Source organism: Ambystoma mexicanum, chromosome 5p (genome assembly GCF_040938575.1).
Source record: "Ambystoma mexicanum isolate Mex_15411 chromosome 5p, UKY_AmexF1_1, whole genome shotgun sequence".
Classification (NCBI taxonomy): Eukaryota; Metazoa; Chordata; class Amphibia; order Caudata; family Ambystomatidae; genus Ambystoma; species Ambystoma mexicanum.
This window is the reverse complement of record NC_090930.1, coordinates 798,583,642-798,607,419: the sequence shown is the minus strand read 5'-3', so window position 1 is coordinate 798,607,419 and position 23,778 is coordinate 798,583,642. Positions and strand designations below refer to the sequence as shown.

Here is a 23,778-nt window from a genome sequence, read left to right as displayed (position 1 = left end):
TTAGGGTAATTTGCCTGGCATATATGATGCCATTGCTTGGGCTTTTGAGGCGGCCCTAAACCTATAACGGCAAAACGTACTGGCTTTGCTCAAGATTGTTTAAATATGCCTACTGCAAGCAGTAATCATTATCTAAACGTTATATATCCTTATATTGCATTGGATGTCTGATGTTCATTTTGACAATATCAAGCTTGGCGCATTTGCTTCAAAATACAACAGACTAAATGAATGCAACATTACTCATATTAAATGCATTTAAAAAAGACTCACAAACCCATAAAGAAAATCAATACATGTGTGTTTAGATTTTATTTGAAGAGCGAAGTTGGCATTGATGTGTGATAGTCATCATGTCAAGCAGCAAACACATTTCTAAATCATTTGGAGGCACAGTATTCAGACGTTTAGAAAAAGGGAGGATAGTTGAAAGCCGTATTCATTAAAACAAACCTATCACTGGACGGACTAGTGCTGCAGAAAGCCTTGTGAACAAACAATACAAACACGCAGCTGTACTCCAGAAGGTTCGTCACCGGCGCATAGCAAAGCATGGCAGCAGTCCTGTGCAAGCAAATATCTACACAGAGATCACTTAAACACATAAAGCCCGATTCATGGAATTTCTTGCCCGGTTCAAAGTGACTTTGCACTGCTGAAAAGTGACTTTGCACTGCCGACACAAACCCTGATTTATGGAACTGTGCAAATTGTATTTTTGCAGTACAAAGTCATTTTGTACTGCACAAATGACTTTGCACTGGCATCGCGCTGCAAAAATACACTTTGCACAGTTCCATGAATCACGGTTTGTGTGGGCAGTGCAAAGTCACTTTTTAGCAGTGCAAAGTCACTTTGAACCGTGCAAGAAATTCCATGAATCGGGCTTTATAGTGCACTTGTATGTGGCCATGAACGTAGACAGCAGGTTGCTCTGCAAAATGTAATTTGTGCTTTGCTTTTGCATGATTTCATGGTCATCATTTGCTTGTCCACTTATTGGCGTTATAGACCGGCTTTGCAGCCAGCTCCTTGCGGTGACTATTCCGCAAACTGTCCGTTATACCGTTTTGCACAGACAGCACCACGAAAAAACACAAATGTAGGCGTCCCACTCAAGCCTACGTTCAAATGAAACATGGTGAACAGTGTACATGGTATCACAGCTTGTTTCTTGCAATGCATTTCTTTCGTTTGCTGTGATTGATGACTGCTGACTGTGCATTACACAAGTGAGGTGTATATAAAACCTTCTCCATTCTGTCTAGCTTACAATTGTAGGAAACAGACGCATTGCCATTGGAGTACCCACTTACCAATAACACTTGAGGGCTGGAAGAGATTGCAGGCAGTGCATGGTCACAAAGTATATGTGTGTGTGTGTGGGGGGCAGCTCAGAGAGCCACTTGCTTCATAGATCTATGTGCAAATTGCAGTAACCAGTTGAATCCAGCAGGGCTGACTCAGCAATGTAGCCTCTGGATCAAATTGAGTGGCGTAACACCTTAGATTACAGTGCTTAGGAAAGGAAGAAATATGTCATGAAGCGCTATAGAATGAAATTACAATTTGTTTTATTGTTAATCTCAGGGACGTTTCACATTTATAGGGGGCAAAAAAGAAAATTCAGGGAGCAGGTCCATCGAGCACAGGGTTGTTGCTAGGTCTGGATTAGATCCAGGGCTACACTAATATCGGGACTGTCCGGGCTAGCTAGTCGTTTAGTTGTAGCTCCTGAGCTTCTATCCAGGGCTACAACCAAAAGACCCAGGGCTATAACTCCCTCTGCCCCCAAACCCTTGAGCAACGCCTCTGATCGAGCATATAGAAATGCATCGAGATTTTGCTCACCATGGAGGTAATAGTGCTGGCAGTATAACTGCATGCCATCATACCACCACTCCCCAACTAATTCAAAGGCAGCACTACAACCTATAATCAAATGCTAAATTACCAGTACAGCTGCACATATCAGTGAGAGACTTTTAGAGATCTGCTGCCCCAGCCAGGGCTCGCTGAGGAAAATTTGCTGATGTCCCCAGCATGACAGTTTCAGGAAACAGAATCAGATTTCCAATACTAGGCGCCACCCCATAACAAATGAATGCAGCTTATATGTAGCCCCTTGTTGCACACCTGAAATTCATTTAGCAAAAGATCTTGTCCCGGTTTAATAATGCACAAATACTTCACAGTGCTGTCGCTACAAAGTGGGGCCACTTAAACAACATCAGGAATGCGTTTTTTCTTCATCTTTCTCTTCATCTTCTGCAATTGTCCGTCTGTCATCTCTGACAAGTTTTCCACCTACAAAACAAAAAGCAAAGGCAGGCGTGATTCGGGTGTTTTTATATGTCATGCGCAGAAGGAGCGTCTTTCAGGAAGATGAGCGCCTGCAGGCAGGTTGCCACCGCCTATACCAGTCATCCAATATCCCGTTTTCTTCATGACATTCCCTTCAAGGACTTCAACGTTTTCAATGTCTCTGTGACAAATTAAATATCAGCCTCCAATCTATATTTAGATCAAATATTGTCTACAGTGGTTAACGATGCAGAACTGTGACCTCATCGTGTAACCAGGGCGGCCCCATTAGCGATTTGACTTCTCTTTAAAACATTTTAATTTGGAGCCGTTACCTAAATGAGAAATTAAATGTAAACACGGTGTTTAAAGGAGAGGCAATTTGCATGAGGAACACACTGAACGTAAAGATGGGGCTTATGCTGCGAACGAGACTTTCGCAAACAAATCATTGGCAAATGCAGCAATTCTGAAATGTGCTGCTGTTCACTGTAGTCTAAATGTATATGCATGACTTTCTGCTCGCACCATAAAGAAGTGTCTCTGCTCAAAGAAGACAGAAGCTGAAGGGTGGTTCATCGCATGGCTATTATGTGAGTTGTTAGCCTCTGGTTGCTGATTTAATAGTATAACATTTTACGTCAGCAGCAGAGGTCCGGAACCTGCAGCGTATACAGACTGCCCGGGAGGCCCATACAATGCATGATTATCCCACTTGTCACCCTTGTAACTAAGCTCCCCTCAAGGAACAGCGCCACTATGCCCGTGGGCTGCTTTGTGCGCTATACAAATGTAAAAAATAAAAAAATAAAAAATGCTTTTGGCCCCTACACTATACAGCATAGCATCATCAGTAATGTTAAAACACACCCTGAAGCTCGGATTACCCAGGGCTATAAACAGTGTCCAACAGAACATTGTAAGCCCAAAGGCCACTCCAAAACAAAAGACAAACACATATACTAGGCACAGGAGGGTGTATATTGCTGAACAAATATTGTGCTGAACCAAGCCTCAGCCCCAGTTTACCAGACACGCCCACTTATAGAAGGCATCAGCATTCATGTAAACATGCTGTAAAATGTAAAAGTGGGAGTCTTGTCTGGGGTATGATCACCCTCTGGATGAAATGAGTAGTTGCAGCTTTCAACATATGTTTTTGTTGTCCAAAACGATACCATTTCACAGCAGGAATCACTTAAGATATTGGCATAAATAAGCATATCTCTTCATGCGACGAGGATGGGAAATACCTTGGGCTTTGCAAACTATCAATCCTAAGAGTTAACATGCAGGCAGCTTGGGGAATATTCCCCAACTCCATCTGGGTGCCACATTGAAACCGGAACAAAACAGAATTCTCGCAGGTGTGCCTGAGAGTCAGAGAGGATGGGCGACTTTCTCTATCCGCACAATTTCCATCTTGACCACAGCTCATATTATCCCAAGTAACAAACACGTACAAGGTCCTGCACTAGCTAACATTTCTCTTTAAAAAGTGACTCGCCAAAAACGGTTCTCAATGATGCCTTGACCAAAATAAAGCACTGCAGGGGCCTTGAAATATTCTGGAACACATGGCACTTCAACCATAGAGAATGAGAACTAATATTCCCCCTTTTAACACGTGTTGCATTGTTCCTACCAAGAATGTCCAATGTTTTGCGTTTTGGGCTGAATTCCTCTTTTCTGTATTGCATATTCATCTTTTGTCTACTCTACTGTTCTGGTCACTACAACATGCCTCACCATTTTGTTACTATACATTACCTTTTATATAGCTACTGAATTATAGATTTGACCTAATCACTGAATCATTCCTTTGTTCTGGTATCTTAATGGTGCCCATGGTACATGCATGCCCTTCATCTTTCACAACTCTCTTGCCCACTCATTCTTATTGGGATCTTGGCACACTTGAGCTCTGGGCCCCACCCACCGTACAGTGGACAATTCTCACGAGAGCTTCTTGAAAATCAATATTCATTCATAATAATTGTCTGTGCTGAAATGTGTGGAATTTATGGATACAAGGTTCAAAATGGCTTCCAACTAGATGCCTGAGTTTTGACACATGGATGACATGTAGTTCCTTCTGTGTGGCTTCCAACAGATGCTTCTTGTGGTGCTTTACAAAACAGCAGTGCATGTTATTTGTCGTCAAGGTCCAGTGTCATATTTCAGGTATGTAAACTGTACTCCGCAATATTCTAGTATTGCAATTTATCATTATGCTCCTGTCTTTTTTGGTGACTTACTTTGGCAGTGTTCATTAGACCACTTACATTATTGGTTTCATTGCTGGAGTTCATTTATTGCATTGCTTAGTTGCTAAGCCATTGTGCCCAAGCACAGGGCACTAGGCATATAGATGCCAGCTTCAGTGGTCAAATTCTGTGGCAAAACTTTAAAGGATCTTGTGCTGCATTGGAATGTCGACAGAGAGATAAATACATCAAGCCAGCAACAGGAAGTCCGCCTAACTCCTCTGCTAGGCAAAGCTTTCGGGATCCCCAAATTATCCTTTTCCTGTGTTAAGTCCTTCACTCTCAAAGGACATTTAGAAAAGATTTAATATTGGTCAATAAAATCAGGGTGACAATGGTGGTTCCATGCATTCCATCTCAGCAGCAGAAGCAATTATGCACATTGCAGCGATTTACAGACACGTGTATGCAATGTAATTTGGCAATGGTATAGCGCCTAATCCCATCAGTATGGCCATTAGTATGGCCTCAGAGCAGTGGTACTGCTAGGAGGGGGTCTGAGGTGGCTATAGGCCGTGTCTTTAAATTGTAGCCCCGCATAGGAGCTACAAGGAAACAGCTATCTAGCCCGAGTCCCGACAGTCCTGACATTAGCGTAGCCTCAGATCTTTTCCAGACCTAGCAAAACCCTTGCCGCAGAGCACTGTAGGTGAATGGCCTCAGAAGACCGAAGTCGTGGTTTGGGAGATTCCTTGGAGGAGTTTAGAATCAGGTTGGTTGTATGCCTTCCCTTCAAAATCCCGTTTTGCTATATTGTTCATCTGCCCGCCGCTGCCTATGCGCTGTGTCATGGACAAGCAATGCCACTCACATGTGGTGGTAACAGAAGGGCGTTTAGTAAGTGCAGTGGCTGTTGGATGAACGGCTATAGGGACTAAAGGACAAACAACTACAATTAAAAAGGGGTTTCCAAAGTCAAACAGTGCACATGATGCATTCATGTGATGTGTGATTTCTTAAGGGTATCTTAAGGGTGTCCAACACCTTTAATATTTATGATTCAAACTACTTCTCAACCTATACTAACAAGTCTGTATCTGTCCTTGAGACACTTAATGCCATAATGCAAAAGCACCAATGGCAGGCCAATGGAAAGATTGAATACCTTATTATAGTAAGTCGCCATCTCTTTGTCTACCCTAAGCTAATCACATAAATGTTCCAAAGTTTGGCCCAAAGCAAAAGTTACAAACACTCTTCAAAGTCCAGCCCTATTCTAATAAAGCCATAACATAAGTATTCGGCTGTTTCTCAAATTTGGCCCCTACCTATGTTGCTCACGCAGCGATTGGCATATCTTACATAGAAGATACCATCATACTAGCCCCTATTGCTCTGTTTTCCATGTTTTATCAAATTATGTTGCCTGGTTATCTTACCTGTTGCTTATCATCCGGTATAAAATGCCGAAATTAATTGGATACAATATATATCAAATACTCTCTCTCAGGGACAAGTCTCACATTTCCGATAGGTTAACTTTAACCTTCTAACAAAAAGGTATCAAATTGAATATTATTTTGACCTAACATGTGCAAAACCCTAAGAGAAACGTACGCCTTGATTAGGCCTCATAACTGCTGTGTTTTAGCAGTATTTTATTTATTTTTTCATTTGTAAAGTGTACAGAAACCAATAGGCATCGAGGCTCTGTTAAAAGGTACCAGTTACATGTAGCCAGTTGGCAACAGGAAGTGGTATACAGGGTAGAATAACAGAACAGAGATGAACAGAAATTTGAGGTTACATATGTAGTGATGATCCAAGAGGGAAGGTCAGGGCTAGGCACACCAGATTATGCAAACAGCCAAGTTTTGAGGGCTCTGCGGAAGACCCAGTAAGACTCTTCGGCCCTCAGAGCAGGTGGAAGGGAGTTCCATTGTTTAGCTGCTATGCATGGAATACTTGATCCTCCCGCTTTGGAACATTTGAGATTAGGTTGAACCAGCCTATGGGAGTATGGTGTTCTGGTGGGCCTAGACAAATGCATCTTACAGATGTCCCGGGTCAGGTAAGGCAGGGCAGACCTGGAGATACACCTACCATTGTGAGTGTTTTGAGAATAATCCTTTCTCGAATTGGGAGCCAGTGTGCCACTCCATCACCAGCTCAATTTTATGAAGCACTGTGGAATTAAGTAATGATGTGGCTCACCCACCTGCTGGGCTTGGGAATGGTCATAACCCCAGATTTGAAATTCCTAAAGCAAACATTTACAGACAGTGTCCCTGGATAAAGTATTGAGGCACAAAACATTAGCACTCAAATAGAAATCGGCCACCCATGTTATAGGGGATCAATCCATAAGGTTTAGCACATGAAAGAAGGCTTTGAAATGATGAGGTATGTAATCAGACAAGGAGGCCCACACAGTGACGGTCATTCACAGGACTCGAGGGCACCACGTCTACCATCACATCATCATAATAAAGCTGAGCACAAGGATATGCTGGGAAGAAGAGCAAAACGGACCCAAAACAATACACTTCAGAAGAATCAAAACCTGGATTTTACAGAAAGATGAGAAACTGCAAAATTCAAAACGGCATTTGTCCTTTCAGACACAATTGCAGTCTAAGGACACGCCCTTTCGCTAAATGCCCTGGTAAGAGAAGAATAGCGCTGCATGTGTTACATATATTTTTTCTCATATTTTACTTTATCAAAAAAGGCTTCTGGATCTGTAATTGTCAGATGTTCACGGACACCTTTTTTGGGGGGAGGTGGTCTGAACACCCAGAAATATTGGACTTAGTGTTTCCAATTATACAAAATGTGTATTCTATGGGAACCTTTCGAATTAACATTACCTGGCACAGGAGAAACATGTTAACAAGAATCCTTCCTGACAGTAGAAACACCTCCAAAGGGTCTGCATGTTCCATGTGCATGTGTGTGACCAGGGCTGATCTGGTTAGAATTCTGGAAAAATACAGGTTTATCTAAGTAGATAATTTTATCTTGATAACTGTGCACCTGCTCATATCCAGTTCAAATTATTTCCCTGCAGCGCACCATGATAGACACCTGCATTGTGGTAGAACTGAGGAATGAGAATTTGTCCAACTTTGTCTCATACAATTAACTAGCAAATATACATCGACTTATGTAGGGGGATAGCTTTGGTTTAAGGCTCAGTTCCTTCCTCTACAGCCCCCATTGTATTTGCTTTCATCAGGGTTCTTTTGTAGCGACAGGTAATTGTTAGCATTATTTGAGGAGAGAAATCATTTAACCAATTCTTTAGAGCTTTTTGCACTGTCATTGTTTTTTCTGAAGAAGAGACACGGTCAACATGCTTACACGAGGATAGATAAGATTCAAATTATTCAGAGCCTCTTCTCCGTTTGATTGATAAGAATGCCCTTGCTTTCAAGGTCTGAGGTAGATGTTAAAAATGACTTCTGACAGTAGGAATCCCTCTAGAAAAGCAAAGGTTCCAGCTTCACCATCCCTGTTAAAAAGCCTGAAAACATCTCCGGTTTGTCCCAGATACCCGAGTATGCAAAGAGAGGCATTCAAACAAAAGGCCAGAATCAATTCCATTGAAGCCAAGGACCAATCCTACAGAACAAGTTAAACAGGATCTTCATTGGCATAGCAAGTAGGCACCAATGCATTCTCTTTGCCATGCTTGCAATGGACCTCTCACTGTCATCTGCCGAGTATCACCCAGAATGGGCTGTAACTGGTTCTGCAGGACCTTTGCCAAAATGTGTGTCATTTCGACATCACTTAGAACTTTTATCTCTCTGGTGAGCTTGATGAAAAGTTGAATGGTTGGTTTTATAGACATAAGTAAAATACCTTTTTTACAAGGAGAAGTTAACAATCTGTGCTATTGATGTATCAGGGCTCTTCAGATTCTATATGTGGTACTTGGGGGCCGACGTTTGGTACACATAGCAAATTAATTCAGAAACAAATGCTGTGTATCATTTTGCTGAAGTGAGAAATCGTCATACTCATGAGGGCAGGTCTTACAAGTGCTTAGACTTTTCGTGTGCTTTTTCAGTGTCTTTAAAAATGGCCACTTGGTTTGATTTTGAATAAAGTTAAGAGACCGGCAAAACCTGAACAGGACATTTGTTCTTGGTAAAGACAGATGTGCTATTAATATTGGATCAAAGTGATGAATAATGGTTCTGTTTATTCGTGATTTACAAAACATCTTGCAGATCTACGAACATACAGTTTGGGTGAACCAAAGTTCACAGCTTAGGTGCACAAGACTTTAAAGCTACCTGAGATATATTTATGCCATGTGATATAAATTGCTGTTTACATCACTTTGTCTCATATCTACACAATCCAGATTGTTCTATTGGCAGACATGTTATGTATGCTGTGACGTATAATGAATGTTATTAGGTTCTATTTTATGGAACATTAGCACCCTAGATCAAATGTGGAATCCTGACAGCCAATCATGACCCAGGGATTCAGGCAAATATTTGGCTGGGTAGCAATGGATCCTGATGCCTGTCAGGATTCCAGTGTTTGCCATGCTGGGTCCTTGTCAGGCCTCCCCCTCCATCTGCTTCACTCACTCCGTCGCCTACTTCACCTCTGCCCCCTTAGCTCAATTATTACTTACCTCTGCCCGTGTCCCCAAGCACGCTCACCTCTCCTTCCTCTCACTGCCACTCCACCATCTCCCCAGCCTTCCCGCAGGGTAGCCTGCATGCCATAGAAAGCAAGAACAACTGCACTGCATTTACTGCCCAACCACAGACTCAGTGGCCAAGGCAAGGAATATAGTGCTCACTTAACATTTCTTGGAAAAGAGCCATTGGGGTGCAGAGAGATGACGGACAGGCAGCGCACCACCCACCCGTCGGCCAAGCATTCACGTGGGTGTAGACAGCAGTATCGTCTGTATCAGTCGGTAACAGACACTCCTAGCTTCACTCTGGCCCATAGTTGGTGTTTGAGGGGACAAAAGAAGCTGCATTGCTTGCTGTCATGGGCAATAACACATAGTTAACATTCAAATTTTACAACTGATAATTTCCCTATTCACCTAACAGTATAAATACAGAAACTGCTTTGCATTAGTTAATTTAGTTTTCACTAACTAATTTGGTCTTGTTATGTTTGAAATTAATTACATGATATTTCAGTATAAAGCCACACAGAATTTGCATTATTTAAAGGAAACCATTATATTTAATCAGATAATACGCTACAGCAACCAACACACAGTCAAGTTGCTTTTATTACAGATGTTGCATTTGATAAAGAGTTGTGCCAATCATGAAATAACCTTGTAGAGAAGGAGCCAAGTACCACCACCTCAAGCATCTCGCCCATATTGCCTATATGTTGGGAACCAGAGTGTGAGACATGTGCAGTACCAGTGAAAATACTGATACCAAGGAGAATCCTGGAAGCAAGGTTCCCATTGAGAAAGCCATACCTGCATACAAGACAGTATGATGGCCATTTGAATGAAATCCCAATAGAAGCATGAAAAAAGAACAGACTGGTGATGTCATGCAAAGTAATACTGACGCACCTGGAAGAGATGCATAGATAAGAAAGTGAAAATAGTCTATAAGGCATCAATAGAGTATCAAAGATAAGTGGCATCTTGGGCTCGAGATGAAGAGGCTTATGCTACAGCAATGATGATCAAGTCATTTTACAAGTGTACAGATGCAAGGAAACGCAAGCAGACAAAGTATTCTTAAGGCTAGCTATGTAGTGAATAGATTGCGGCAAGCGCCAACGCATACATATATAGAAGTAAAGAATGGATGTTTCCACTACGTGTTATAGCATAGCTGGACTAAAAAAGGAAGGCCTCTTTTCCAGTGTTTCGCAGTTGAAAAGCAATTGAATTATAGAAGTGAATCTCATAAGGGCGAAGCTGAATCAACCCCAAGAAGCCAAGGTCGTATCGGACTGGGATGAGCAGACATTAGTTACAATCGTGTGAAAGAATGAAACTCCTGCTCAGAAGACATGAACGGAAATAAGGAAGACCTCAGAGGTTCATTAAATAATAGTATTTTAATGCACCAGAGCTCAAATTTGTGGTCTTCAGTCATGTGGAGGGATGGAACTGGACAAAAATGACAAACCACACCTACGCAGGGAGGCAGAGAGTTCCTCTACTCCCCAGAATTCTAAAGAACAATTAACATTTCCAAGGCCAATTTCAAAGCCTTAATTGACGTGCAGACCATTGAGGTGATGATAGATGATATGCTAATTGGTGAGAGGCTATGGTTATGACCAGCTCACCAGCATCTGGAAGACCAGCCTGAGTGCTGCTAACGTAGGTGGAAAAGTACTGAAGGATGTAAGAGTGCCAACCAATTGTAGGGGGCCACGTAATTAAGAGCCCTTTAGCTTGTGTAACCAATGGGACATCGTGTATATAGTGACGTTCATAGTGACTTGTTTGAGGGGCAGGCTTATTTGTCCCACCTGATGTTGAAGAGCCTATCATTTTTTAGACTAGTATGGAACGTATACTAAATGTTCCCTTTAAGCCTATCACATTTGCCACTAGGTTTTTGTAGTTTGCCACATAGGATGACGTTAGCCAATACATAGAGTACCGTCATCAATGAAGAGTTTTGGCTATAAAAATAAAAGTTTTTTATGAACTGCATTGAGAGACCATGCTCGGAGATGCCTGTTTATGTCTGTCATTCTTCCTGTTTTAGATAATTGATATTAAAACAGTAAACTTTGCTAACTCCCTGAGTCATTTTGATCAATGTTTGAGTATCTTCTGCATCCCCATTCATCTCAAAGTATGGCTACCTCATCTTAAAGGGCTGGGTCGGCTGTCCCGGTTCAACTTGAATAACTTTCATAATGCAGGCTTAAAACACTGAAGTAAACATAATTGGCAAAAGATAGTGAAAAGAAGATGGCCCATAGTATGGATGCTCAGTTAATGAAAGAATAATACTGTTGATGTGGCAGGATTGTTATGCTATGCTATGTTATCTATTCTATGGTAAGCTACATTAGGTTCTCTCTCATACATTTAGGCCTTAGATTTTCCATTTTGCCATTTCCTCCATTTCCGCTTTGCCTCCCTCTGCACTCCACTCCTGACATGCCCAAACCCCTCTTGGAGTAGATTATACCAAGACACTGTAACAAGGCAAAGGGACACGTCAAACCTTCTCTTCCGCTTGCTCTCTACAAGTATAGCATAAGCACCATACATGGTAGATAACAGTAGGGTTTCTGTGAATGCCACTTATCCATAGTATAACACGATCCCTGCAAGGCTTCGTCACAAGGCCACAAGTGAGATGTTGACAACTATTGCCAAATGTCAGCAATTTCATGCCAAGTACCTCCCACCATTGTGTAAAAGTATATTAGTGATTGCATATGATAATCTATATTACCTGCACTCTAAGGGCTGTCCCTTGAGAGCTCTGAGTTCTGACGGGCCACCACTTGTCCTGCTGTATTTTCCTGTTTATCAGCAGATCATTCTGTATGCTGTGTATTTTCTATCTAATACAAAAAGCTTGGTTTACCCATCAGTATGTGTCTAATCTCCTAATTTACTGCACGCTGAAGCTGAGGCCAAAGTGACCCATGGGGAGGGGCCGCTTTGGTTACCGCTGATGGTACCCGGGACTCTGGCCTACCTGTGCAGGGGTTTTCTGTGGGCTGCCCTCGACCACGGCTGAGTACACACCAAGGTACTCATCATGACACAGTTCACTTTTATAAGCGTGGCACACTTGTTGAAGGCAAAGGTACCAAATCTGCAGTGGGGGTTGAGAGGTGGGCCCCACAGGATCTCCAGCGCAGCGCATGGCTCTGAACCTGTTCCCCTCAGGCTGATCAATAAATACAACCTTCCAGGCTGATTATTTTCAGTCACTCAGTTTTCCGCAGGATTGCACTATATTTTGGCCGAACATTGATATGCCACATCATGTATACACTGCCTCCCTATGTACACCCTCTGGTATATTTTTTATTTGTTTGTAACTGGTTAGATAGCTGCGCCGCAGATAATTTTAGCTTTGTCCGTCATATTCATTATGTCTGTCTTGCTTCTATGCCCTGTATGCGGGCTTCAGTGTAGAGATAGGTTAAAATTAAGGTCCCATGGTTGAAATTAGGGCTGCAGGCTTTTCCTTTGTATAGGTATTCCTAATGCAGAGCGACTTTTGGCAGACAAGTTCAAGACAAACAAGTAGATTTCCCATATTTTAGCAGGGCAGGTCCCTGCAGTCGCAGAAGCACTGACAGGCTGCCGCTTGTGGGATGTTTTTACCCATGCATCCAAGCCCTACAATAAAACTGTGCAGTACTGGCATGGAAAACATCATGATGGCCAGAACTCCCCAGAGAGTGCACAGGGAAAACATGAAGAATAGGCTGCCACCCATGTTTGCCTATGTTGTGAGCACAGGAGGTCACTGCCTAAAACCACCATTGGGATACACACGCAGTAGCCTGAAACCATTGGGAGTGGCAATGCTGATTGCCAAAAAAGCAATTCAGAACTGTGGGGAATTCATTTTCTTAATCCCAAAAATGGTTGCATTACCAGTACTCACCACTATCAGAAAGCCGGCGTTTTAAAACCACCAGACTTTTGTGTAAAACTGAACAAATGAAACAAAACCAGACCAAGGAAAGACTTGCTAAGAGGTGGATACAATGTAAAACTATATTCTGAAATGACTTGAAGGAAGTAATTATTTAATGTATATGTAAAAATTGACAGTTTGATTTGAATGTAGAAAACTGGGAACAAAAAGTGACATTTAGCTGAAACCTGGCTTAATGAAACTGGATTCTGCCCGACAACTACCCCTGACAGGAGTTGAAACCTGTTCAGCCACTCCCCTTGCCAAAAGGAGTTGTCACCTCTCTGATTAGATTAGGGGTGGAGCAGCTGGGGACTACAGGGAGTTGAACAAAGGCCTGTCCTGGACTCAGGCAAATGTTATATTGGGGGGCCGTAAACTGGGAGGGGCAGTGCCTCTGCTAGCAGCTGAGCTTGGGGGAAGTGGATAAACCAGTTATTTCACCCTGTGATGTGGGAAGCCACACCCCTTTTTGACCATGGCATAATTTTAAAAAGATAGATAACTCATAGTGCGGACTTGTCAGAATTATATAAGTAATATCATTATTTTTGTGATTTTTCTGTGAACATTTTGAGAGGGGTTAGGACCCTGTGGTTTATTCTGGGGGGTTGCTAGCGGAAAATAGGGTCTCACTCCAAATGTCTGCATGTTAAAAATCTGACACTTCATCAATTAATGTCCATACTCCTTGCGCACATGTGTGTAATTTTGGGTAAATGTCCGATATTGCAAAACCAGTTAAAAAGCGCAAAATGTTGTCATTTTTGAATGCAAGCCCCCAGTTAGATCAGAGGCGGACAAGCATGGACCATAAGGAATATATAATGTGCACATGTAATTTCAACAAATTGTATATCTGGGAAGGATGTATTTGAATCAAATATAGATTTGTGGGCAAACTGACCAGGGGAGGATCCTCTGACCCATAAACAGACTTCATCATGCTGACAATCCGTTTCCTTCCCTCAATCATGGGAGAGGGGAGAATTGGGCCAATGACAAGTAGAGAGGGGCAGGCTTAGCTAGGCCCAGGCACACACCCATTTTCAAAACACATAAAAAGAGACTGCTGGGACAGGTAGAGACATTCAATTCCATTTGCTGCGGAGCATGCTGACCGACGATTTCACACCCAGAGATCCAGACTTCAAATCCATCAATCTCCAAAGACCAGAACTTTACTTCAGAACTTAAAGCAAGGGCCTAAACCCACAAACTGAGAACTCTTCTCAGCAGGCCTCAGCATCCTTAAAATCATTTGCAACTATTCCACAGCCGGGCGAGCTGTTTGAATTCTTTTGCCAAGAACAATTGCCAGAGACCAGACCAGAGATCCAGAGTGACCCAGACCGCTGTGAGCAGAACCAGAGAGCTGACCCAGATCACTGTGAAGTGCCGAGACCAGAACCGGAGTCCAGTCCAAAACCTGACCAGATCCGTGGCGAGGCCTATTTCAAATTTATATTGTGAGTACCTAGCAGAACCAATCTCTTAGTTAAAATAATCTAATCCAAACTATTTTAACCTAAGTAGAACTGCCTCCTAGAAATCGTGTCATCTGTCATTTTTAAAGCTGCACAACTGTCACCTGTCAATTCTGCAGCTGCAAGCTGTCACCTGTCATTTTGAGTTTACTTTAAATCCGAAAAACGACCTTTACAAAATCGTTCATATCTCTGGAACCGTTTGTCCTAGGAACTTGGTTTAACTTTCCTCTGAAAGCTTAGAATCCCAGCTTTCCAACGAACCTAAAACCTTGCTACTCCTTATACTTTTGCCGTAATCACAATTCACGCACTCACGAATTTTGCCGCGATTTGCGATTTGGCCTGATTTCTTTACCTGTAAAAAGATAGCAGCTTTTTGCTTTCCTTTGCTAAAAATGTTTTGCCTCTTAATAACCATCCCTGAATCATTGCTAAAGTGAACCTGAGCTCATCCCAAGTATCTCTCACTCACCCTGAACCTCCGAAAGGGAATTAAAAGCATTTTCAGCATATTTCTCACTTCATTGCCACCACATTCAAAGCACTTGGGCCTGTGTTTTAAAACTCATACCGGTTTTCTCTAAGCTTGCTGGGGTGGGAATTGAATTTCGTATTGTATTTGATTGCATTCCTGAGAACTGTGTGCTCCTCTTTCCATCTCCTTCCATTTCTTACATTGCATAGGGGAGGGGGGTGAATTGCCAGAGAAAAAGTGATTATCTTATCTTTTGCTAAAATCATATCAAGTATTTCTGTACTGCATTTTATTCCTCATTGCTTTTCCCTTGAAATCATAAAAGTATTTTTGCTACTTTATCCATCCTATACTAACTCCTCATTGATTATAAAGAAGTGTGCTAGTGTCAGATTACCCATTGTTGATTATCATTATATTTATAAGGGCGATATCGATTATTAATTTATTATAAAAGCGTGGTATCTATATTTTGTTTTATTTCTCAAATAAACCTTTTAAACTTGCAAAACAGAACTACTTCTTGGCTCAGTGCGGTCAGGGGGATTCTAAGAGAGGGGTGTTATATAGGGGTAGTCATCCAGAACTCATGAACTGGACATAAAGATATATCAATAAGAGTTTCCATTCAGTATCCCAGACTAGGCATTGACTTAGCTGTAGTGTTGAATTGAATCCTCTTACACACAGTCCACAACTCCCCCCTCTTCCCTGTATCAGAGCAGCTCCCTGCAGATGCAGAAAAGCACTGGCAGGGTGCCTAGGCATCAAACATAAAACAAAGATAAAGACAAGCACTGAACTACAGAATGCAGTCCCTGGGTAGTTCTATTCAGTAATTTTGATCTGGGTATTGTAGTTTTTCGGACTCCTGCTTTTCCCTCAATAAGCATCTGTACTTTAAAGCGGGCCTTTCTTGCAAACAGCTTGCACGTGTTGTTAATGTCTATTTTCCATGTTAAGTAAATACAGGTTCTGCTGCTGCTGAGGTTCATTGTTTTTTCTTCACACATTTTCTGGTGAGATTTTGATTTCTCTTTTTGGTTTGTCATGTTAAGTTTAACAGTTTATGTTGTTGTCCGGTTTGCAGTTTACACCGTTTAAAGATGATGTTTTGATCCTCATTGTGTTTTCTTGTGATTAAGGCCTACAGCCCAGTGTCATGTCATGGTCAATTTCTGGTTTGCAAACTATTGGGACATGCCACTGTCTCCAGAATTAGTGATTTTCAGAGTCACTGCACCCGTGGTCAATGTGTACCACCACATAACCACAATTTGTGACCATTGAAGGGTGTAGAGATTTGGGGTCCAGATGTGTTGTTGTATGGCCCCCCAGATCAGTCATAGGTTCTGATGCATTTGCCCCTTGTTGTCCATTATGAGTTCTTTCTCAGCGTGCCATCGCTGTAAGATTATTGTGCATTCCTGGGGCTGCTGGTTCTATAGGCGCAGCTGATTGTGTAGCCTTGTGTTTGTCCTCCGCCGCTGTGTTATTTTTGCCTTTCTCCAAGCCGTGGCTTGCCTTTGCCACTCAATCAGAAGGTCACCATGATCCTCAATTACCACACATATCCTTGGCCTACGCCAGACCTCTTTAATTTGCTGCCTGCAGGCCTGCCTTGTTTCGGGAATTTACATATTCCCCTGGGGTTACTTATGTGATTTTTGGTTGATTGACTTTGTGTTTTATTTCTTGATTTATTGTGGGTATTGCCAAGATGTTTTTGCAACTATTCACCAGCGCCCTGTCCATGCTACAAGGAACTTAGTGCACAGACATACCTACACGCTTTGCTTCAATGCTCAGGGAGGCCATGATTGGCAAGAACAACAACAAACAATTGATCATAACATTTTCATCATTGGCCTGCCTTCATTGCTTTATCTACTACAACACTCAGAGCCTTTCAGTATATATTTGTGTTCTTGTTTCTGCTAAAGAGGCAATGCTGATGGCACTCTGCCATTTGGGAATTAAGTGCCAAATGTTATTGTTATGCTAAACCCTGAAGCGGTTCCTCTAGTCCTTCTTGTGTTTTACTTTCTCTTTATAGTCTGCAAACTATCACTCCTTGCTTTCTGCTGTTTGCCCTTATTGTAACACCTCCTTTGTTTATCTTTCCAGTGTCACCAACAGTAAATACCAATCATCATTAGGTTGTGTGCACGACCCCTCTTGACCGGTACTACCTGCAGGCCCAATCTCCCTTTGTGTCTCCCTGTTCTTTTAAATTCCTAGACTTAGCCATGGGCTCTGAGCTATCCACAATACTACTTACACATGCAGTAGGGAACAATACCTTCATGTTTTCAACATATTGTGCATTCACCTGTAAATATTTGAAAGAGTGGAATGTTTTCACTCAGGTACAAAAGGAGTTTCAGTGGCCACTTGAGGGCTCATTTCATGTGGTTCATATTGCATGAGGCTCTGGAACAAAGAAGAAAGCATAAGGTGTCTGATGGCCATTGGTCAGCTTATTTCGTCTGGTACAAAGTGTCTACAGGCAGATTGCGTGACAGACTAGATCACAGAGGAACTCTCAGGCTAAGCTAGAGAAGGAATTCGGACAATACAAGCATCCCTACAAGGCCGGTCAGCCATACAGTAAACTCACCCACAGAACAGGACTCTACCCAAGTGTTTCTGCAGACACTGTTAAAGACTCCCCTTCAGAAGCACCTACAGCACCACCTGTTGACCCGTTAGACGAACTACCTCCTTTTTTGCCTCAGTGCACCTGCACACCCTCTACTCTGCACCACGGTGACCCACCACCCCCTACACCACAGCTAGCTGACATGCCAGCCCAGCCAATCGCCACCCTACCCAACCATCCTCCCCAGCTGCTCACCACCCCACCTTCATCCTCGGCCACCCTATCTTCCTCTCCCACCACGACCTATACATCCACTCCTCAAGGAGACTTAACCACAGCTCCTCCTCCTAATATTACCGCTGTTACTGCTCCTTTTCAAGGTTGCTTGTTGAAAGGTTACAATCGTTTATGCAAAATACATTGATGTTTCATTCACATCATAGTTTGCATACACATTGAAAATGAATGTGGAATTTAGCAACATCAATATTAAGTGCAGTCACGGTTGTAAGTACATATCATGGGACAGGATGGGGGGGGAAAGAAAGGAATAAACAGACATGTTTTTTATTCATTTATTTATTTTATTTTTATATTTGTAAAGCGCACAAACCCTGAGGCACCACGGAGCAGTTGCAACCAGTTACATGAAGCCAACTTAGCTGATGCAATGTACATATTGACTTGGGAAGTGCATTCAGGTTCTCCAGTGAGAGGTGACAATCAGAACAAAATGAGATACAGAAAGAGATGCATACATTAAAACATAGAGGGCAAAATGTAAACAATTTTAGGGGATTGCTGAGTTTTAGGCAAAGAGACACATTTTTAGCACCTTACGGAAGGCCCAGTAAGTAGTTTCCGCTCTCAGAGATGTGGGTAGAGAGTTCCATTGGTGCGCTGCTTTTGAGGGAAATCTCACCCCATCCCCCTCGGCTCTCTTGACTTTGGGGCAAGTGGGTCTATGCTGGTACGTAAATCTAACTGGTCTAGAAGAATTTCTTCTCTGTATTTTCTGGGCCAGGTAGGGTGGGTGGTGTTACTCAAGGATTTGTGTGTAATCGATAGTGTCTTGAAGGTGATCCTTTCTTTGATTGGGAGCGAGTGAGCATTTTTCCAGGTAGCTGATATGTGATCTCTTCTTGGGATGTTCAGGGCTAGTCGAAGGGGGTTATTTTGAATTGTCCACAGTTTGTTTATGTTCTGTTTAGAAGTGCCCGCATACAAGATGTTACAATAATCCAATTTTGTGCCTGTGATGGCTCTGGCAATTGTCAAGCAGCTCTCTGGGGTAAGGAAATGTCAGGCAGCGGTGAGGAGTTTGGCAGTGTAGGTTGCTGATAACGCTACTGCGCTCACTTGTTTGGTGAGGGCGAGTGGAGAGTCTAGGTGGACACCCAGCATTTTTTTACAGAGTCTGAGACTGGTATCTGAATGCCGTCTGTGGTGAATGAAGAGTATTGTGGGCTGAGCTTCTGTAGTCGGGCGGTTGAGCCATTAAGGAAAATCTCTGTTTTTTCATCATTGAGACAAAGGTAGTTTGTAGCCATCCAGGTTTGGATGGTGGAGAAGTAGTTGAGTGTGCAGGATTCCTCTTTGTAGGAGCCCGACAATAGGATGAGGATTTGAGTGTTATCAGCATAATTGGTGTATGATATGCTGATGCCATCGAGGATGTCCAATAGCTGCTTGATGAACATTTTGTAGATGGAGAGACAAAGGAGCCTTGGGGAATGCCACAGGAAATGATTATGGGAGGTGCATTAGCTGTGTCGGAGGAGACTCCCATGGTTCTTCCATTGAGGAAGGATGCCATCCAGGCAGTGGCATTTGCAGAGAAATTGGCTGAGGTTATGAGATTGTGGAATAGGGTATTGTGATCAACCAGATCAATTGTGGCAGAGAAGTCGAGGAGGGGCATGGCTGGTTTGCCTTCATCTGAGTGAGTGTAGCTGGATTTTCAGGTCAAGTAGGGCCGATTCTGTGCCGTGCCCTGGTCGGAAGTCTGATTGGCACATGCCTAAGATGTTGATTTCGAGGTAGGCTTGAACCTGATTGTAGGTTGCTCTGTCTAGGATCTTGAGAAAGAATGGCACAGTGGGCATAGCGTGAAGGTATTAGTTAGAGCAGAGTCAAGTGTAGGTTTTTTAAGGAGAGGGCGGATCCAAGATTCCTTTAGGCTGGCTGGTGCTTGGTTGGCTGCGAATGAGGCATTAATGAAGGTGGTGAAGAAGGGTATTAGGGATTCTGCGCAGTCCTTGATTACTGATGCTCGGCATATATCAGCCTTGCAGTTTGAGGGTTTGAGGTTGCTGATTCTCAGTTTCGGATTCACAGATATCCCTGAATTGGAAGGGGGGGCTGGATTTGCTATGACAGGGGGTGGCATTGTGGTGGCTGAGGTTTTGACTAGCTCGAATTTTTTTCCTGAAGTAAGTAGATCTTGTCTCTCATGGCGCTCTGGATGTTAATGGGTGCGGTGGGTGTTTCCAGCTCCCTGAGGATTTTAAAGAGCGCTTTACTGTTTGAGTTTGCTTGTTGGATTCTCGAATTGTAGACTAGGGCTTTAGCTGCTGTGATCGCTTGTTTGTAATCTTTAGCAATATTCAGGAAGGCTGTTTTGGAGCAGTCAGTGGGGTCTTTTTTCCAGGCAATTCAGCCTGACACTTTTTTGCACGCATGGCTTGTAGGTCTGTGGTGAACCAGGGGTTGAGGTGGTAAATTGGTTTGGTTTTCCTAGGAAGGAGTGGGTGTACAGGATTGATGGTGTTAGTGAGCGTACTTGCATATAGGGTAAGTTACGTAGCAGGATTCTTTGCTAAGGGGTTTGAGGTGGGGGTAGATGGAGTCATTAGACATTTGCGGGCACTGCGTGTACAGGTGGAGGTAGTGCGAGCTGGGGGCTGGTGGCTGTTTGAGTGTAGGGAATGAGAATTTTATGATATGGTGGTCTGACCAAGGGCAAGTGGTGTTGGAGATGATGTTGATCTTACTGTTGAGGACTGCAATCCAGTCCGAATTCTACCCTTGTCATGCGGGGGTAGAGGAGATGCAGTGCACAAAGTGAAGTTCAGTTAGGGCAGCTGCTGTAGAAGTGGCTGCCGGGTCTGAGGGATCTAGATAGCCTAGGTTGAAGTCACCTAGTAAGATGACTCTTGAGATGAGGTTAATGTTACCTATAGTGTGGTTGAGATTTTCCTCAAAGGCATCAATGGGTCCTTGCTGGCGGTAGAAAATATGCAAGGTGATGAAGTCTGTTGGGGAGTTGGTCAATTTGACTACAAAGTGTTCTCAATGTTCGTATGTGGAGTTATGTGAGGATCTAATTTAGAGGGTATCCTATAGATGATGGCAACACCACCCACTGGGGGGGCACGGTGGTCACATCCAAGTATGGTGAATCCATCAGGTATGTCTAAGGACAAGGCAGGTGTAACGCTCACCTGATTCCCGCAGAGGCGCCGGTCTTGACTGGGTGAATGCCGTATCTTCAAAGGTGATGTGTAACACACGGTTGGCTCTTTGGGCTGGACCTCTGTGCACTGTATGTCTGACTTGAAGAGTAAGATGTCTGCAGATAGAAAATATGGGATTAATGAACTGGGGTTATTGGGTGCCTCTCTCCTCTTCCCTTTCTCTTCTCCTGTAGAACCCCAAAGGTTAACGCCCTCACCTTAGGTAAGTGAATGCCGAGCTCTCCATCTGCCTCGGGGCAGGGTGCCGTAACCAGTTTCTTCACTGGATAAGGGTGCAGGCCTCTTGACCTCAGAGGACTGCTGTCCGTCGTTAACTGCACGAACGGTAAGTTCTGGGCACTTCAAATGTCTTAAAAGTCTTTTGTAATGATATCTCTTGTTTTGCAGGGTTCCGGCGATGGCGGATGGCGGGCTGATGAGAGTTGAGGATCGAACCCGCGTGAGGAATAGAAGCGCCTGGAAGCACGTAAGTAAGCGCTTGTAGCCTGCTTCACGATGCGCACTAACTGTCCCTTTTATCTTGCAGGTACAAGTTCGGAGCTTTAAAGAAGCTGAAGGGTGCTGGAATACCCACTGGATTCGGCGTGGGAAGGAGTAATGGCACGTGAGTAATAAAGTTGCACAATGTCTTTAAACGCACCTTCTTTTGTCTTTCAGATGCGGGATGCAGCGCCGAAGGCCTACGGAGCGTGCGAAGAGTAGGTAAGCCTTTGTCTTTCAGATGCCGGAATGCAGCGCGAGGCGTTGGTGACAGCCGATGGACCAGGTAAGAGATGCGCTGCCACTGAAGACTGTAGTGCTAACCTGTTCTTTCTTTGTCTTTACAGGTGCTGCTGAAGACTGGATTCCAGGATGGTAAGCCTTTGTTCCCTTAGGCCCAGGATCAGAAGCAGAAGACACGATGAGCGTTCTGCTGCAGAGAATGCAGAATAACACAAAGCAAGATTCATCCATCGGGTGTGGTTTAAATAGCCTCCTGTAGTGCTTAGGTGTCTCCTTCCACAGCCACGCCTAGGTAAGAAAAGAGTTCCTGCTTTCCAGAAGAGTTCCAGTGTTCTGAACCTAGGGAGTGGCTCCTGCCCCACCCAACAGGAAAAGTAGTCCCAAACAGAAGAGGATCAGGGGTTCAACTGGCAGGTAAGTAAGCAGCATGGTCTGCTGCAGGTAAGTCCACCCAAGCATTATGAGCCTGGCGCTTCCAGCGCTGGGACTGGGCATCTTTATGAGCCTGGTGCCACTGGCGCCAGGACAGGGTCCAAAAGGTCCCAATTTGGACTGGCTGGCACTCGGAACCGGGGTTATGGGTCTGCTTCCAAGGGAGTCGGGCAAGTCCTGATCTTTTGGAAGCAGAGATCATGACAGCACCCCCCCTCAAGGCCCCTCCCAAACCGGGCTTCTCCGGGGGTTTGGGCTTGTTAGGAAATGTTCGATGAAATCTTTTGATTAGACGAGGCGCGTGGACATATTCTGCAGGTTCCCAGGATCTTTCTTGGGGACCGTAGCCTTTCCAGTCAATCAGGTAAAATAGTTTAGATTTGGAGATCTTGGAATCCAGGATGCTTTTGACTTCAAACTCGAGTTCTCCATCAACTAGAATAGGTTTTGGAGATGTAGTTAGTCGGGTTTGAGGTTGCACGGGTTTTAATAGAGAGACGTGGAAGACCGGATGTATCTTCATGTGAGGGGGCAAGTCCAACTTGACCGCTACTGGATTTACTATGGCAGTGATGGAATAAGGACCAAGGTATCTTGGGTTGAATGTGCGTGGTCCTTTTAGAGGTAGATATTTGGTGGATAACCAGACTTGATCTCCTACTTGATATTGGGGGGCTTCCTTCCGATGTTGGTCTGCTCCTTTCTTGTATTGTTCTTTAGCCCTTTGGAGGTGAGAAACGGCTTCCTTAAAGGCTTGGGTGATTGTAGAATGCAGGTGGTCTACTGCTGGTGTTCCAAGATCTTGGAGTGGATCCAACTCCGAGGTTCGAGGGTGACTACCGTATAAAAGAAAAAACGGGGTCTTCCCAGTTCCCGAGTGGACAGAGTTATTGTAGGCATATTCGGCTATCCAAAGGATATCTTTCCAAGTTTTTTCAGTTTGTTGTAGCATGCAGCGCAAATACTGTTCCAGAGTTTGATTGGTCCTCTCGGTTCGTCCGTCGGTTTTAGGGTGGTGGCTGGTCGAAAGTCTCACATCAATTTGAGCCGACCGACAGCAACTTCGCCAAAAATGAGAAATAAATTGACTACCTCAATCCGAAATTAGAACTGAAGGAAAAACGTGCAGTCGGACGATGTTTTCGAGAAATTCTCGGGCCAGAGTTGCTGCTGTTGGTAAGCCTTTGAGTGGAATGAAATGCGCCATCTTGGAGAATAGGTCCACGATTACTAGGATCGTATTGTATCCGGAGCATGGAGGTAGATCGGTGATGAAGTCCATAGAAAGCGTATGCCAAGGGCGAGGCGGGATGTCAATAGGGCGTAAGAGGCCGGCTGGTTTTTCCTTTTGACTCTTGTTTTGGGCGCATACTCCACAGGACATTATAAAGTCTCTGATATCTTTTTTCCAAGACGGCCACCAG

At 43.6% G+C, this 23,778-nt stretch overlaps 1 protein-coding gene across 3 annotated transcripts in view; it reads right to left on the bottom strand.

The window, feature by feature from the left end:
• Window positions 1-297: 297 nt before the first annotated feature.
• Window positions 298-23,778, bottom strand: part of PPP1R17 (protein phosphatase 1 regulatory subunit 17) — a 216,302-nt gene continuing 192,821 nt past the window's right edge. For all 3 annotated transcript variants that reach the window (XM_069613217.1, XM_069613216.1, XM_069613218.1), the window contains exon 5: window positions 298-2,307. In XM_069613217.1, the coding sequence (XP_069469318.1) occupies window positions 2,231-2,307 (77 nt within the window). In that variant the 3' untranslated portion in view covers window positions 298-2,230. The remainder of the gene's footprint in view (window positions 2,308-23,778) is intronic.